This window comes from Hippocampus guttulatus, chromosome 11 (assembly GCF_054856545.1).
Source record: "Hippocampus guttulatus isolate MCC_2025c chromosome 11, RoL_Hgut_1.0, whole genome shotgun sequence".
Taxonomy (NCBI): Eukaryota; Metazoa; Chordata; class Actinopteri; order Syngnathiformes; family Syngnathidae; genus Hippocampus; species Hippocampus guttulatus.
Window position 1 is genome coordinate 13,401,342 of NC_141271.1, and position 18,436 is coordinate 13,419,777.

General features: G+C 42.3%; 1 protein-coding gene across 2 annotated transcripts; it reads right to left on the minus strand.

Moving 5' to 3' along the window:
• Positions 1-1,049: 1,049 nt before the first annotated feature.
• On the minus strand, positions 1,050-13,668 carry gja5a (gap junction protein, alpha 5a). 2 transcript variants are annotated; one of them, XM_086124139.1, is made up of 2 exons: positions 13,573-13,668; positions 1,050-3,687 (listed from the first exon to the last, which is right to left on the minus strand). In XM_086124139.1, exon 2 carries the CDS (start codon positions 3,658-3,660, stop codon positions 2,533-2,535), a length of 1,128 nt encoding a protein of 375 aa, XP_085980265.1. In that variant the 5' UTR covers positions 3,661-3,687; positions 13,573-13,668; the 3' UTR covers positions 1,050-2,532. The 2 variants fall into 2 exon arrangements, with proteins under 2 accessions (XP_085980265.1, XP_085980264.1); XM_086124138.1 differs by lacking the exon at positions 13,573-13,668 and adding an exon at positions 5,142-5,277.
• Positions 13,669-18,436: the final 4,768 nt, after the last annotated feature.

The window sequence follows — 18,436 nt, forward strand, 5'->3', positions numbered from 1 at the left end:
AAAAACAGTTGGTCCTTGATTTACGACAACAGTAACAGAACTCCGTCGTAAAACGAGGACTCCGTGTACTACAGTGTACCGAAAACAAAGAGTTGTGAGCGTTTTTGTGTTTTATTATTTACCAAACCGCCAAAACTTACTGTCGTTGCAATATACGTTAGTTTTTTTGCTGTCGAGCAACAGCGTAACGACCTCTTGACGTTTTCCGTTTAATATGACAGCTCAACCACAAAGCAGTTGGTTACCAGCATGTAAAGCTGCAATAGAATGGTCAGTTTTATTTCCCAACCGGTTCTTTGCTAGCAGGCCAATTAATAACAAGAGAGAGACCATCTCAACGCTTTGCGGTAAGATAAAACCAAAAAGTCAGCCGAGCTAACAACGAGTCCATAAAAAAACTTGTTATAACGTCTACTTACTCTAGAAGTCAAAGCTAAAATAATGACTCAGATGTCCGTTTTCGCGAAGAAGTCACTGCAGCCTCCGGTTGTGGTTACAGGACATACCGGTAAACGTTGAGCAGAGACTACCGGTGTACGGCGATAGGTGGTGGAGGGAAAACTTCATTTCCCATCAGGCAAGTGCCGCATTCAATGTTATCGTCATTTTGAACTTCCCTCTCGTCCACGCGTGGATTGTGACTCCTCAAATTTAAGTTATGTCCTTGTTGCCAAGTAATGATATCGACACAACAGTTTTTCACTTTTAAACAGTAGAAAATTATCCTCGCTGAACTTGACCGACAGTGTGTGTCACGTACAGCGACATATGAATAATAAATAAAATCATATTTTTAACTAACGCGTCCTAGCTATCCCAGACATGAAGTCATTTATTCATAATAAAAATTTATACTGAATATGAACTCTACAATTTGTTTCCACTTTTTTTTTTTTTTAACGAAAACGCCCTTTTCGATGATAAAATGTCGGGCTTTGACGGTGAATGCACCATAATTTCTTCTTTGTCCGTATGATTTTACAGGAGGTGCGTTCTGGCTGTTCTCTACCCTCTATTGGTAAGTAAAAACACAACTCACAATGTTAAACAAACGTGATCATTTATTGAGAAAAGCTACAAGTACATAAAACGAAAGTATATGCAGATAGTTGAATGGATTGTTGCTGTTATACACTAAAACCTAAAGTTACTGAGAAATGTTACTTTGAAAAAGCAAATGAATGAATGAATAATTGTCCAAGTAAGCTGCGTAATATGGGAAAGAAGAAGAAGGAATTTAAAAAAGTCCATTTGTGGTCAGGAAAATGATGACATAAAGACGAATCATTGTCAACACTGAAGACACGAGGGAAACGTAAGTGCAATGTCGCCACCTAGTGGCCATGATTTTCAATCATGACAGGCGTCCACATGGGTCCTGTCAAATGGCTGTTCACAAGAGCGTTTTCATATACGTACAATATTTTTTATTTTTTGTATACTGTATAAAGTAATATATTACACGACCCTCATCAAGGCATATTACCTTTATGGTAACTTCACAGCTATTGAATAGCACGAAAATATAATTAAACTGCAATAAAAATGTATTGTAAATTTGACACACTACATAAGAGTATTGTTAAAAACCCTGCCAAATTTCAAATCGTCATGTATATAAAATGAGGCTTCAAAATCATGAAAAATAAAGACTTTAATGCTGTTTGTGTGTGGGTGTGTAACGTGTGCTGTGACTCTGACCCCACTCAACTGTCAATCAAACCCTATTTCAACCACCTGGAAAAATTGATGCTACTTTATCTATGTCTACGCAGAAGTACATGTTTGAGTCACAAAACTATACCTGTGTAAAGCCTCCTCTGGCTGTACTATATCCCACTGTGTCATTGAGCCCCTTTTCCACGACACAGCAGCAAGGCGCTCTAAAACTAACGCGGGCTGACAGGGAAGATACATTTTCGAGGTGTAGACACAGCTGGTTGGGTAAGTGCATGTCACAATCTTACCAGAAAACTGTTGATGCAATCAGCTGCACTCAAGTTCTAATATAGTGGGGCTGGGACGAGTGCCAGATGCCAAAGTGTATCATCAAGCACCGTTTTAGCCACACTGAACAATCTGGAAAACTGAAATGACGAAAAACTTGAACAATATGGCTCCACAATTCATTTCTACATTGTTGTCAATCTTTGCACTTTTTCAGCAATTATCTTCAAACGTCAGGTATAATGTATGGAGAGGCAAATCTCAGAATTCACTTTACATTGTCTTTAAAGGGAATATATTATATAAAATTGACTTTTTGATTGCTTGTACAGTATAAAAATACAACAGTTGAGTCCTTGGGGTGCCTGCCCAACTATAAAGTGCAAAATTAAACAATCAAGTCAATTTTCTGTGATAGAAACTGTCTGTGAGTGAGTCATTCTGCACTTCTGCCCTACTGCACGTGCGAACAAATAGTGTACGGTGGTGCCCACTTCATAAACATGTCAAGTGCAACTCTCAGGCGTCCGTTCTGCTACCCTGCATGTTGTCTATAGTTCAAACTAGTTCCTGAAGGTCCCGTGTTTAAATGGACAGGTCGTCTTGTCTCCCTCGCCCGCTGCTCCTGCTCGTCTTGCTCAGACGACGGTTGTCCCCAGCATACTCGGAGTGTGTCGCGTGCATGGGGCCGCAGTTATTGGGCAGACCCTGGGGCGATGGCGCCCCCTGGTACCTTCGCAGAAAGTCCTCATTGTCCTCCAGGTTGTCCCTGCTGTGGTGGCGCTCGGCCGCCATGTTGGCCGAGTTCTGCTGCAGCGCCATCCTGTTGCTGAAGGGAACGGGCGCCATGGAGGTCAGGGGGTTGACGCAGTGGTTGAAGTCAGGAGGCGGAGTACGTGGGGCCATCGACCCGTCGGGCTCCAGCGCCGTCGCTTTCACGATAGGCAAGGTGCGCCGCGCGGCCTTCCGCTGCACACACGCCCTCAGGCTCTTCCAGCCCAGGTAGTAGAGCTCAAGCACAGACAGTGCCAGGGACACCGCGGCCACCACCAGCATGAAGACGATGAAGATGTTCTTCTCGGTGGGCCGCGACATGTAGCAGTTGACCGGGTTCGGGCAGGGCGATGCCGTGCACAGGTACAGCGCCTTGAGGAACACCCCGTAGATCATGTACTGCACGGCGATGAAGATAACCTCCATGGCAGTGCGTATAAGGATGCTGAGGATATATGTGTGGAGGAGCGGACCCCTGAGACGCAGCCGGCTCCGCCCGTCCGCCCCGACCTCCCTCCCGCTCTCCGTCCGCTGCAGGTACTCCTTCTCGGCCTCGCCCTCCTCCGATCTGGTCTCCCCCTCGGCCGATCTGGCTTCTTTCTCTTCCTGCTCCCGCAGCCTGCGCTTCTCCTCACATCGCACTGTGTGCACGGCGTGGCCCATGTAGATGAGGGATGGCGTGGACACGAAGACGATCTGCAGCACCCAATAGCGGATGTGCGCGATGGGGAAAGCGCGGTCGTAGCACACGTTGGTGCAGCCGGGCTGCTGCGTGTCACACAGGAAGTCGCTCTGCTCGTCGCCCCACGACGACTCGGCCGCCGTTCCCAGCACCAGGATGCGGAAGATGAAGAGCACGGTGAGCCACACCTTGCCTACCGAGGTGGAGTGCTCCTGGACCTCCTCCAGGACGTTCCCCAACAGGCTCCAGTCGCCCATTGCGGCTCACGGGCACCAAGAGCGCACCTGAGAGGGATGACAAGATTGAGGTTGTTGAGAGGAGCAAGGAGCAGGAAGCGGCGAGAGCTATGCAGTCAAGGAACCATACAGTAATTGGTTTCTTGGGCATTCAAAATGGCTGCCTCAACATACTGTGAGCGCTTGGTCAACAGCTTGCCTCCAAAATTTACCCCAAGAGCACATCGACGGCTCATCCAGGAATTCACAAACAAACTCAGGGCAACATTTAAAGAACCGCAAGGCTTCCCTTGTATCAGATAATGTGAGATGAGAATGAATCGTTTTTCATGGCACTGTATATTTAAACTATCAAGTAAAAAAAAAAAACTAACAAAATCACTTGTGAAATAAACTATTTACAAAAATAACAGAAAAAAATACAGCACGAAAAGGTTTCTCATAAACCAAGAATATTTCAATGAAAAAAATACGAAAACATTAAATAAAAGTAACGCATATGTATGTTAAAAAGAAAAGGAAAAACATAATACCGTACATTAATAAAATATATAAAATGCTACAATCATTTAAACCCAAAAGAAAATTTAAAAAAACACAAAATATTCAAATATACACCCAAACTTAACATACTTGAAAAATAAAACACACGAAACAAAGACACACCAAAGCATTTCCCTTCGACGCCTTCTGTTTTCATGTTTTCATTTCTTCCCATCTTACTGTTCCAGCCATTATTTTTCTGAGAAGTGATCATAATGTACCCTTTAAAATATAATTAAAAGACCAAAATTATACATTAAGAATTCAAACATGGGAAAAAAATCTTGAAGCCGTGTGTGTGTGTGTGTTGATCATCTCCTTAAAAATAGATACTCTGCCTTGTGAATGGCTTGCGGACTGGACAGAGCGGCATGAAAATAATTTTTCCCATCACCACCCCTTGTGGGAGAGGAAGTTCTCGAATCACGCTAAAGTACACAAGCTGCTGCTTTTAACACCAAAAATGACGCCATATATGTTCAACTGTGCCATTTCTTCCAGCAATGTGCATGAGTGACCGACATGAGTGGGTAAAATGCCGCCAGCGGGCAGGTCGAATGGAGAAGAGTTTGTCCTTTTGAATGGCACTTGGATGCGGACGTGGCCTGCAGCAGGCGTCCACTCCATCGCCGCCGTTTCTATCTCCTCATCCACCCCCCAAATTGTCCTCAACGCTTCCATGTGGATCTCCGTAGGAGTGCTTTTTTTTTTTCCATTCTAGCATTAGTGAGAGTTTGGCCCAGACCCAAACATGGCGCCTGCGAGCTGGCAATGACCCTATAAGGCAGCTTTATGAATGACCCCATCATTAAGATGTTGGCTGTTCACCTCTTGACACCCGCATACAAGCCGACAGATAAGAGACTTTGACACCCGGTCATAAGCTATTACCCAACTTGGCAAAGTTTGAGAAAACATCCGATTGGAAGCAAACGTATGGAAGAAACGTCGTCGCTTACCGTTCCTCCTCTTTTAGAGCCCCCACTCTCCATGTCTAACGCTCCACGGTATGTTCCGCCATAGAAGGCTTCGATGGAGCCAGCTGACCACGCTGACACTGCTTATGTGTGCGAGAGAGAGAAGGTCTAAATGACCGTGACCATGTGTCCACCCTCCCTCCCTCACCCGACTCTCGATCAGGCTTATATATGGAAATAAGTGTCGGGGTTTCCATTGCAACATCGCACGAGACGACAAAGGGGGAGTAGGGGCATGCTGAAAGAACAAAAATAGTCAATGATATGAGATCAAGTGGTCATTTTCAGGAGGGGAAAAAAAAACTTGTAGATACGAGAATTAAAAAAAACAGTCTATGAAAAAAGTAACATTGTGGGACTAAAGTCATAAAATAAAAAATTGATAAGATGAAAAGAAGTGATATGTAATTTAGCCTACTTCTAATAAGTTATAATATCGTCTAGGTGAGAAAAAAGGTAATACAAGAAAATTGTAATAATGCATGAAACAGGTTGTCTTTTTGGTGGAATATTATTCAAATTGAAGTCATGAAGTAGAAAGAAAAGAATCCTATTTCTGGAAAAAGTCATACCGACAGGAGGAAAATGTCTTCATGTTATGATCGTCCAAATGTCGTTTTATGAGAATCTTTCGGGTGAAAATTAGTTAACATGATAATAAATCATGATCATAACAATACCAATAATAATAAAACTCAAAAGAAATCTTTGTATCATGAGAATCAAGTTATTATCAATCCATCCATTAATTTTCTAATCCGCTTATTCTCACAAAGGAATCAAGTTTTGAAATTAAGAAAAAGTCTTCATGTTCGAAGACATTTTTTAAAGGGGATGTCAAGTCGAAAGTTTCCTTTACAATAAAATGTTCTATGCGGGTCCACTCGTCTAGACACGGCATTCTGATGAATATTACGTTTGTGGAACATGAATTAAGCAGCAAAATCAACTTGTTTTTAATCCATCTCAGCGGCGGCCATTTTGCCTCTTGTTGTTGATTGAAAATGACATCACATTTGCTCAGGGCTCAGGAAAAGATTAATCGTGGCTCAGCCTGCGAATGTCACATGAACAAACTCAGAAATTTTTTTATGCGAGCCTGAATTTTTTTCAGTGGGGTGGCCAGGGTGACACAACATTGCCCTCGATGTGGGCTGGCCACCATCTCGCTCAGTCCCTGAGTGAATATTAATAAGCCCCAAAATAGTTTACAACAAAGTTAGAAGAGTGCAAAAAGTACAGTATAATAATAAAAGCACAACAGTACAGGAAATTGCAATTTCATGAGGAAAAAAAATAATTATATTGTGTTTCAAGAGAAAATGTATAATGTTACGATAAAAAAGACCCAACATTGATTAAAAAGGCCTAAATTGACGAGAAAACCCCCCCAGACAGTTACGAGAATAAAATCGTGAAAGGTTTAAATTAACCGGAAATTGATCGCATGGCAGCTGCACAGTGGTCAGCTATGTGGCCCACTACATTACCTTTGACAAACAACAGACTCATTCTATCAAATCTTATTATTTTTCTTTTTTTGTGCCTTGTGGCCACAATGCTGGACCGTTTCTGCGTTGGCTTGCATGAAGCTGACGATCTCGACTGGAAGTGAATCACAAAGAAGTTTAGACTCTGAGGAAGGGAGTGAGAGCCCATACGGCACAATAGCAGGAGGTTGAGCATGGAAACGACTGTGTTCTTATCAAACAACCGCCTGACTGCTTTTTCAACTTTCTCACAATACACATTATCTTCATGAAACGGATTCATTGATGGAACAAAATCCCTTCTCATCTTAATCGCAAAAATGTTGCAATTCCACAAGTTCTTGTTTTTACAAGAATAAAGTTATAGGGAGAAATGTAAAGTTTTAAGTAAAAAAACTATTACAACATAAATCTACAGAAAAGTCATTGTGGGAATTAAATTGTAAATGATTCGGCAAAAATTCCCAAGGTTATGAGAAAAACGGATTACGTCACGAGAAAAAAAGGTTTTAATTTTACAAGAATGAAGTCAGAATCCTAGAAGACAAAAATTGCAATAATCCAAGAAAATTTTCAGAATTTTATGAAACAAAGTCCAAATGGTACGAGACAAAAGTCTTCATGTTTCTTGAATAAATTCCAAATAAGACAAGAAAAAAAATTACAGGAATGTTACAGGATCAAACATGCATTTGTTTGAGAAACACAGCTATGAAAATAAGTCGTTATATAACAGAAGAGCGAGAAGTAGAAGTGTTTTGGAAAAAAATTGAAACAATAGGAAGCAAAATTCTGAGATTAAAAGAAAAAACATTCAGATGAAAACATGTAATTTATGACTGTAGCAATTTTATGGAAAAAAAAACATTTAGAGTAGAAAGTAGTCATTTGTTTGAATGAAGTCCTAATATTAAGACAAAATATGTGTAATATTCTGACAAAGTCAAACCTTTATGAAAAAAGACAAAGCAATTCGGACCAATACAATTTCACAGAAATAAAGTTGCAATATTTAAACAAAAAAGGTGATTGTGTGAGGGGGAAAAAGCCATAATTTTATTAAAATCAAATAATAACATTGAAAGAAAAAAAATCTTAATAGCACTTTAATGAGAATAAAGTCACAATACTTAAACACACAATACAAAAGTCTTCTTTGGACAGCTAATGAGTTGAAAGTGACTCAACAGTGCCTCTGCTGGTTAATTCAAACACCACACCCTGTTTTTGTATTCCACAGACAGATGATCAAGCAATCAATTGTTATGACCATCCCTATTTTAGATGTGGCAAGTGGGTAAAAGAAAAATCCTCATCTCATAATTTCCCCAAAGTAATCAAGGTGGGCGGAGCTTCAAGAAAATTCCATTGAATTTGCCCCTGCCTCACAGCTCTCTTTCCCTTCTCCACCTTGTTGTGACATTATTAAGCAGCGATTCATTGCGACGCCGAGCCTGTGCAGAATCACGGCTGTCACGTCTATTTACAAAGTGCGTTGGCAGGCTAATGGAGACATAATGGACGACGGGCACTGATACACTGGGGTGGGAGTAATGCCACGCTCAAGTGGCACAAACAAAGATGACGATGGGACCACACGCTTTTTCCACTTGGTTGGACTCTTTGCCGCCTTACAGGGCAGTGACACATGAGTTGCTGGCCGTCATAAATAGCCAACATGTTTAGATTGCTTGCGCACGAGCTGGTGGAAATGTTCCCCAATGGACAAGTTTTCTGATTTATGAGCCGTCGATTTTACCCTTTTTGTTTGGCCGTTGGGGGGGTGATTGGGCTGCGAGACAAAAGTTAGGAGCAAACTTAAGATACGACGCTGCTTGAGTGATGTGGGAAAAAAATGGAGTATAAACATTGTCGAATTTCCACTCTGTGCCTTTCGGTTCGACAGACTTTTAAGTAGGGCTGAACAATGAAGCAAATTCAAATCGATATTGCCATGTAGTAGAATGCAATTTTCAAATCGAAAAGTCTGCAATTTGGAAAGCAAAAAAATCTTTATTTCAGTTGTGCGGTAGGCTTCATTTTTCAAATATACCGTATTTTCCGCATGATAAGGCGCTTCGGAGTATAAGGCGCACCTTTAGTGAATGGCCTATTTTAAAACAGTTTTCATATGTAGGGCGCACCACATTATAAGAGGCATAGAATAGAAGCTACAATAGTGGTTGCGGTTGCATTATGTATCCACTAGATGGAGCCACGCTAAAGGGAATACAATCCAATACAGCTTTATTTACACAGAGCCTTCAGAACCGCTGCAGCTGTAACAAAGCGCTTTACAGAACATTTAAAATACCGCGTCCAAGAAATCAGAATATTGATCCGTATATAAGGCGCATCGGATTATAAGGCGAACTGTCGGCTTTTGAGAAAATTGAATGCTTTTAGTTGCGCCTTATAGTGCGGAATAAAACGGTACATGTATATTTCAGAGCTGCACGGTGGTCGACCCATGAGCACGTCCACCTCACAGTGCAGAGGTGCAGTGTTTGATTCCGCCTCCGGCTTTCCTGTGTGGAGTTTGCATGTTCTCCTCATGCCTGCGTGGGTTTTCTCCGGGTACTCTGGTTTCCTCCCACATTCCAAAAACATGCACGGCAGGCTGATTGAACACTCAAAATTGTCCCTAGGTGTGATTGTGAGCACGAATGGTTGTTCGTCTCTGCGTACCCTGCGATTGGCTGGCAAACGGTTCAAGGTGTGCCCCGCCTACTGCCCGAAGACAACTGGGATAGGCTCCAGCATGCCTATGACCCGCATAAGGGGCAGCAGATTGGAAAATCAATAAATGGATGAATGGATTGTGTATTAATTTTCTTTATATAGAGTCTAAATAAGTGCCGCGCTTCAGAAATGCAGTCCACATGTTTTCACATGCTTGTTTCATGAAACATGAAAAAGTTGAAGTTGACCACAGATTTGTTTGCATGATTGTTGTAGTCTGACTTGTGACTTACTGACTTGCTTGTGCCACACCTGTTTGGTAGAATTTTGTGAAGTTGTTGAAGTGAAAGCCCCCCGCTCCCCACCCCCAAATTTTAAGAACTGTAACTGAAGTAGATTTTGTATACCTTCATAATTCATTTGCCTTTATTTTTGTGTAAAACCAGCCAATACAACCAAAACTTTTACAGTACATGTAAGAAAAAAAGGTTTACTGTAACATGGATTAATATATTACTTGCCTTTGTAAAAAAGAAAAATAGACATGAAGTGAGCCTGAAAGAAATAAAAACATAATAAATCGAAATCACAATATTAAGAAGGAATGACATCGCAGTGAGGTTATTTTTTCGAAATCGTTCAGCCCTCCTCTTGAGCCTCTTGCAGGACATGTTTAAAGTAAAGGAACATTCGTGAGGTCAACGAAGTATTTACACCGCGATGTGCCTCGAGGACAATTGTGTTATGACTGCATGATGAGTGAGAAAGGCTGATTTATTCCCTGCGTTATTTGACATTCTCTAGAGGGAGCCGTGAGGCCGCATGGTGCAAAGTACAAGTGGATGGCACTCATGCAGTAGCTACCACCTTAGATGGGAACAAAAAAAAAATCTCACGTCGGCTATACATGCTGTATTTCACATTTATCTAATGTGTCGTACATAAAAGTCATGCTTTCAACAGGCCACGCCTCCCGCGAGCTTATTTTTAGTCTTGTTTATTTTAGGAACTTTTCCATAGTTTTGCGTGAAATGAGACGTCCTCAACGTAGTGTCAATGTGGTGGTAAAATACGAAGCTAGCGGCTGCTTGTGACTGCCACTCGAGATCGAGAATTCAAACGGAATACAGTACGACAGTCCTCTGCTAGGGAGCGTTTACATATGTTGCGGCGCTAAAATAAAATATGTCAGCGGTGTTGTGACATGGAGGCGCCTCCTTTGTGTTGATACTTTCAGATGCGGCGTGCTAAGTGGCGCAGGCAATTTACTGGAAGTTACTCATTCAATTGTATTGGGAATTTAAAAAAAACGATTAAGCTATCGGATGAAGAATCATTAAACAGCATTTAGGAAACATTTTGGTATTACAAGTTTGACAATGTTATTTTAGAAGTGTTTTTTGTTTCTCTTCCATAATTCATTCTTTCTTTACTACTTTTCTTTCTTTTTTTTTTTACTTTTATCTTTGATTCCACCTCGACATGTCCAGAATCACGTTATTGGTACACACACACACACACACACACACACACACACACATCTATGAATACACCTCGTACCCACCTGTGCTTTTCAACACGCCTGGAAAGGAGTTGGAAGACCTCCATCTTAACTAATCCTACTCCAATAATTACGATAATAATGATGATTCTAATTCCCGTGAGTCTTCTCAATTAATGTTACAAACAATGGCTTACGGATACTGTACTATCATTGATGTTTGAATGATAACAACTGCCAGTAATTCAAATATTCATATAATAAATTATATTGAATTTCAAATGGAAATTAAGTGGAGGGTGTCTTTACGTTAATGATCAAATGAGTTGGAAAAGAACCCGTATTTGTTTTTACGTAAAGCACTTAATTTTCCGATTTGTTTTACATTTCTGATAAGAGCAAAGAAAAAAAAATAAAAAGCTGTCATTTCATCACAATAAAGCCGGAACATATGAGAGAAAAGTCAAGATCAGCAAATATTTATTATATTCCAAAATTCATACGTTGTCACGGCAGGTCAAAACAAATGACCTTTGCACTTCTACAGCCGTCAATGGCAGTGAATGCGTTCAAATGAGAAAATAATTTAGAATTTTTGAAGAATAACTTTGCAAGAATCAAGTAATTCCTCTTACTGGAGGGAGTGTAACAGCCAAATCGCAATTCAGGTCATTTCAACGGCGAAAATTTGTTATCCGAGTAAATCACGTTCCAGGCTTGATGGTGGTACCATTGTTGATATGCACGATGCCTATTATTAACGTTTGACGCGTGCCGGGAGTGATTCTCAGTGTGTACGCTCTGCAGCTGTTTAGCAGCTCGGCCGCAGGGGTGGCAAGCATATATCAGCCGCCAGTGCCAAGACGGCTGTCCAGGATGTGTGTGTTTAACTTCAGCTGCCCGGTGGCGCCGTCATTTAGGCGTAGTTCAGTGAGCTACGGGCCGCAATCCGAACCCCCCCCCCCCCCCCACACACACACGCATACACACACACACACACACACCGCCGGCTCTGCTGAGTCACCTGTTGGCATCACGCGCAAGGCCGGCGGCGTCCGTATATCAGTCGCACCAGCGTCGGGCCCGCTTCCTTACATGGCCGCCTACCTTGTCATCAGCTGTACACGCACCACAACAATCTCCCGATGAGATATTGGTTAGCTGCGGACGGCGGCGCAGAGGCATTCGCGTTGGACCTTATGTGGTGACTTGAAGGAATAATCTGAATGGATCTGCGCGTATCACTGTGGCGATCAGTCAAGAAAAATGTTGCTTCAGTGCTACCTTAGCTTACGAATGTCCCAACTTGAAATTTTCCAACTATGAGCCACTCGATTTATCAGACCAAGAGCGGTCATACATTAGAGATGATAGTATTTTCTTTTTTTTTTTCTTGGCCGAAAAACAGCCATTCCAACAGAAAATTATGCTAAATAAATCTAAAAAAACCTTGAAACTGTTTTCAAGTTTCTCTAAACTTACCTCGCTGTTGTTTGGGCCGGAGGAGGTGATTAGAGTACTTTTTTAAAACTCGGTTGCACATTGTATGGCGCGAAATATAATAATTGAGGTCCTGGGTTAGCCCAGTATGTCTAAAGACTTGTGAAAATGACAAATAGAACAACAAAATAAGATAAAACAAATATGATGAAGAGATAAGGACGATGCTGATTCACGGTTTGAATTATTGCAATGCAGCAATTACGTTTTGGTAGTTGAAGACGGTTTTGATGAATAATCATTTTTGTGAATCATGATTTCAATATCTGGCAGCATGCTGGTTGACCGGGTAGAACGTCGGCTTCACAGTGGAAGGGTTGTGAGTTCGATTCTGGTCCCTGAAACTTCCTGTTGGGAGTTTGCATGTTCTCCCCGTGCCTGCCTGGGTTTCCTCCCACAGTGCAAAAACATGCATGGTAGGTTGATTGAACGCTCAAAATTCTCCCTAAGAGTGTCTGTATGTTTTTTTGTGTGCCTTGCAATTGGTTGTTCAGGGTGTGCCCCCGCCTACTGCCCGATAGTCCCCAGCACGCCCGCAACCCGCGTGAGGGTAAAGCGGTTCGAATAATGGAAGGATGGATGATTTCAATATCAATCAAAAATAATCACGATTGTTATTTTGTTCCACTCTAACAAAAAGAGCATGTTCAAGAGTTTGCTCCATTCAACAACATTTATGCATTCGTCCCTTTTCCGAACCACAGCAATAGATATTCATAGGAAGGAACAACATACTCCTTTTGCACTGTGTGCCTACAGCGATGCTAAGCTAACGTCAATTGCCAAGTCATGTACAAAAGAAATCATTCAAACTTAAAATTTAAAAAGCATTCTTGAATGCTGATATCACTGCAAAGTCCAATCCAGCCAATCATAAACCTGAACAAAGTCATTCTTGGAAAAAGCATACAGGAAAGTCAACTCATATTGAGAGTCCCTGAATCTAAATTAAAATAAAATAAACAAACGGCTCACATAGGAGAACAACAGCGCACACAAAATGAAAAGAGCCTGCCTTGTAAAGTTGTCCTGGGCAAATTCACGAGTGCGGCGACGTTTTGGAATCGAACAAATCCTCCATTTGAAAAGCGTCACGCTAACATGGTGTGTAAAATTGTTCACTTCAGGTCATTTATCATATCTGAGGTTTAATTTGAACTGTATATCCTTCAGGTCGACTGAAACATTGATTGACGACGTTCCCCGAATGCTCCTTTTAGTTTCAACCTGTTGGCCTTACCTGCTGTCGTCTTAGAAGCTTGTTCCTGATGAAGCTTCTTGCTTATCCTCCTTAATGGTGGCCACTTTCCTTCTTCTTCTTCTTCTTGAGCTTTTGCTGTCCCGGGCCCAAAGTCTTCACAGGGGGTTTAAGAAGAAAACGCAGGGAGGGGGCATCACACCCACTCACCCAGTGGCAACCCTAAGGCCCACCCTTTCTTCTTTGGCTTCTCTCCTCCTCTTCCTCCAGCCCGAACACCCCCACTCCTCCCGTTTGCCTCGGCACCCTTTTCTTCTTACATCCCTGGTGCTCTAGTTTCTGTTGGGAAGCATTCTGCCGGTAACAGAAGGGGAAGTGGGATTGTTTTCTGGCATTCATGGCAATTCCGCTTCCACGGTGGCCTTCCAGGGAGGACGTGCCCAGGGTTGAGTTGCGAGAGCAGAAACCCTCTTGAAAAAGATAACGCTCAAAAACTGTCTCATACTGTATTTTGAATGTGCGTTCTAAATATATGTTTCACTTAGCGCCATCAAATTTGGTAGGCTTGTCTATCGCGGATATAGAAGTACAAAAAAAAGGCCTCCCGAGGTAACGTGCCAAATGACACGGGAAGTCGGCCATTTTGCAGGCATGTTCGAAAACTCCGGTTTCTCGAGAGCCATGTCATGCCTGTTTTCGACCCCTCCCTACTCCAGCACACCTGATTCAATTGTACATGATTGTTTCAGGCCTTTGCAGCGCTCGCTGATGAGCTGATGATTTGAATCAGGTGTGTTGGAGTCAGGAGAGATCTAAAACAGGCGGGATGTGGCTCTCGAGGGACCGGAGTTCCCTACCTCTGTTTTGGAGAATTCAGCCCCCAAAGCCTGTTCCAACTAGCAGCGCCAAATTTGGTGGGCATGTCCGTCATGAGGAGATGTACAAAAAAGTCTCGGGAGTTTATGGCTGAAAAGACACAGAAATGCTAGCATGTTGGTTTCAATGGGTCATTAAAGGTCATTTTGGACACTCCAGAGGACCCTTTTGACTTTTATCATTTTTTAAATTCAGCCTCTGTTGCCAATTTCACATGACATTTGGTAGGCATGTCTATTAAGTACGGAGGCTTTAAAAAAAAAAAAGGCAAGAGTTCATGTCACAACTACCATTTAGAAGTCCTGTTCAAAATTTGTATTCTATGAAATTTGGTCATGATGCCTAAGCCATGCCGGCGAAGTCATTCTGGTGAGAAGCAGCCCTTTTTTCAGGTCATTTTGACCATTTCTAAGTGTCCTTCTAAGATGTTTCTTTTTAACTTTTTAAATGGTTGAACGGCGCTTATTCATTGGGAGGTGGGTGGAGTGTTGGGATGAGTTGAGAAGGAGGGAGTGGGTGGTTGTCAGGATTTAATACAAATGTATTTTTTCAACTGTAAAGCTCTTTGTGTTGCCAATATTGCATGATAACGTTCCAGTAAAGTAAAGTTGAGTTGAGAGTAGAGGTTTTGTCTGATTCCCGCCTCATTTGAACGACATATGCTGAAGAAATGGATGACAATTTATTGGGAGATATTTTAGCTTGATCGTTGTATGTGGGCGGACCGTGATGGCAGAGTTTGATGATTTGCCATACACTTTTGGGAAGCACCCCCAAGCAGGGGTTTCCCTTCGGAGGACCACATTTTATAACCATAAAAATGTTTTGAACGTTGTAACTGCTTCTGTCTCATTATATGGCCTGTCCTCCATTTCGAAGAAACTCTCCGAAGACGTCGATGATGTTAGCAAGAAGAGTGTTTCCCAATACTGCACAGACGGATGTAAATTGATGTTCAAAATAAAACTTACTCTAGACTGTGACTCTTCACTTGCTCTGTGCGGTCCCGATACCAAATGGCCTATGCAGCGTGAACAATCTATGGCCCGGTCGTGGGATACCCCGGTTCTAGACTGTGAGGAAGTACTTCATTCTTCAACCCTGATCCTATGTCATGACCCAGAAGTCTTTTTATTTTCGTAAGTGGCAAATTGCAAAATCATTTTCTTCTGTTTTGTTCTTTGAGGAGAGATTACAGTACACCCCGGCCCCACAGGCACCAAATAACTTGTGCAACAATGCACTGTTTGAGAAATTTTAGCTGGAGGACGTTTTAGAAGATTACAGAGTGGAGAGATTGCCGTCTCTGAGTCGCTTCTGCTTCGCGCTTATAAATGAATATTTCCAGAAACTTTTTGGAATTCTGATACAGATTTTCCCATACAATATAGTGGAAATTGAAAAAAAATCTGTTTGGGTGTTGGCAACCTGGAGGGAGGGGGGGGGGGCGCTCAGCTGCCTTACATTGAACCTCTGACATTTCGTTTTTGTTGTTTCTTTGTTTGTTTGGTTTTTCCCCTTTTTAACAGATATCCGCCCGGTCAAGACGTGGAGAATTAGAATCTTAGCTTGGGGCAGTCTGGAGAGTTTGCACAGTATCTCTGTGTTCGTGTTGGTTTTCTCCGGCTATTTTGACTTCTTCCCACATTCCAGAAGCGAGCATGCTAGATTCATTGAAGACTCTGACGTGTACATACTGAAGGAGTGAATGTTGTTTTTCTCCATATGTTCCTTGCGATTGACTGGCGACCAGTCCATGGGTGTCATCAGCCGCGATAGGCTCCAGCTGCCTGTGACCAGAACAAGATAGTGTGCGCTATTGAAAACGGATGGTCGGTTGGAGGCCTTCTGTGGTGACATCACACAAAAAGCAAAAAGAAGAAGCAAATCGTACTTGGGGAGCGATTTCTGTCGATGGTTTTTGAGTTTAGGTATGTGTCATGGATTCGCATCAACTTTGAAAGGGAAATATTCCCATGTATTCTTTCTGAATTCGTCATAATGATTTTGCAGCCTGGTTCCTTAATTCAGCGTGTCAAGAAAATACCGTTGATGATTAAAATGTGTTACTTTGTCCGGGCAGCATGATCCGCTGTGAAAGGTTTCTTCTGTCGTTTGATGTTGGAAAAGATCACGTTTTTTTCATGTCTTAATTGCAAATTAAAATCAATAGATTTTTTGTAATGATAATATCCCTCGTGAGCAAGATGCTGTGACCTGGAAACTTCATTACAGCTTGTGTCATCAAAATAATTCCATCCATCCATTTTCTAACCCGCTTATCCTCAGGAGGGTCGCGGGCGTGCCGGAGCCTATCCCAGCTGTCTTCGGACAGTAGGTACACCCTGAACTCGTTGGCAGCCAATCGCACGTAGACGAACAAAACAGTCGCGCTCACACTCACACCGAGGGACAATTTAGAGCAGAGGTCTTCAATCCTGTTCCTTGAGGGCCACTGTCCTGCCTGTTTTCCATCTTGCCCTGCTGCAACAGACCTTATTCAAATGATGTCGATCGTTAGCCAGCTTCTGCAAATTTGGCTGATTATCTGATCATTTCAAGCAGGTGTGCTTGCAGCAGAGAAGTGGAAAACATCCAGGAAACCGGCCCCTGAGGAACAGGATTGAAGACCCCTGATGCATGTTTTTGGAATGTGGGAGGAAACTGGAGTACCCGGAGAAAACCCACACAGGACCCCAAACCTCTACACCAGGGGTGTCAAACTCATTTCATATTGTGGGCCGCATACGGCCTCGGTCGATGTCAAGTGGGCCAGACCATTAAAATGATACCATACTCTGCTATAAATAACCAAAATATGTCTCTCCTTTGTTTTGATATAGCGAAGCACAAGTACATGAGGAAAATGTTGAAATGTACCCACATTTCATTTACCTAACATTTCATAAAACACCTTAGATTTCCTTCGACAAATGTGCAATTTCATTTTATCATTCACATATATGCAGTGCAACTGATCCCAATGATTGTACAAAGGCACAAAACTTGAACAATTAGTATTTAAAAATATAGTCATGCATTTTAAGATTAAACAAGATTTATAAAGAAAGGATTTTTTAAAACCATTTACACATGTGCATATGAAATCTAAATGTAACCCCCACCTACACTTTACAAACGAAAGAGAAAACAATGACTAGCAGTTAATACATGAATTGCATCTTAATAAAAATATTCATTTTGTGTCTTTTATGCTTTTTTTTCATTTTTAAATTATCCCGCGGGCCTGATCGACCCCCCTCGGGGGCCGGTTCCGGCCCGCGGGCCGTATGTTTGACACCCCTGCTCTACACTGTGAGGCGGACATGCTAACCTTATGATGGTGAGAACCCGATCTTGAAATTGCGGTTACGTTTCAATTTCTTTCTTTCCTTTTGTGTTGCAGACATAGTACTCTTTTAGAGAGGCTTCACTTGGTGTGGTTGATACTAAGGGATAGAAAATTTCCCACTTCATACTAATAACCAGTCACTGATGGTAAGCCATTCCCTTGCCTGACCCAACCATGAACCTCCTCACCTTGAAAAGGACAACTGGCATACGAACACATTTTTGTTCTTTGGCTTATGACTCAGACACCCCGAACAGCATAGGTGGTATAGAAAATGGGTGAATGGATCTACTAATAAGAGTTTAGTGTCACCTAAACCACCACAGATGGACTGCAGCACCAGTAGTAGTTTCCTGTTGAGATCAACTAGATTTGGACTCGGGAACTAATTATTCCAATCTGTCACAATCATTCAACCTGAACGAGAGCCACTGTTTGATGGAAAAAGTCCCTAATGTCAGGATGCATTAGTGTAAACCTTCTCAACTACCAACTCGCCCCCCCAAGCCTGCTGTTCCGCCTGACACGCGGCCTAGGCGGGCCTGGGTTTGACGGACATGTGTTCCTAAACATGTCGCCTAAGAGAAAGCCTGAGCGAGGTCCAGAGCGGGAACACTAAATGGGTTGCGAAGCTCAAGGTTGTTTCGTGGGTGGAGAACTCGAGTCTACGTCTGCGGG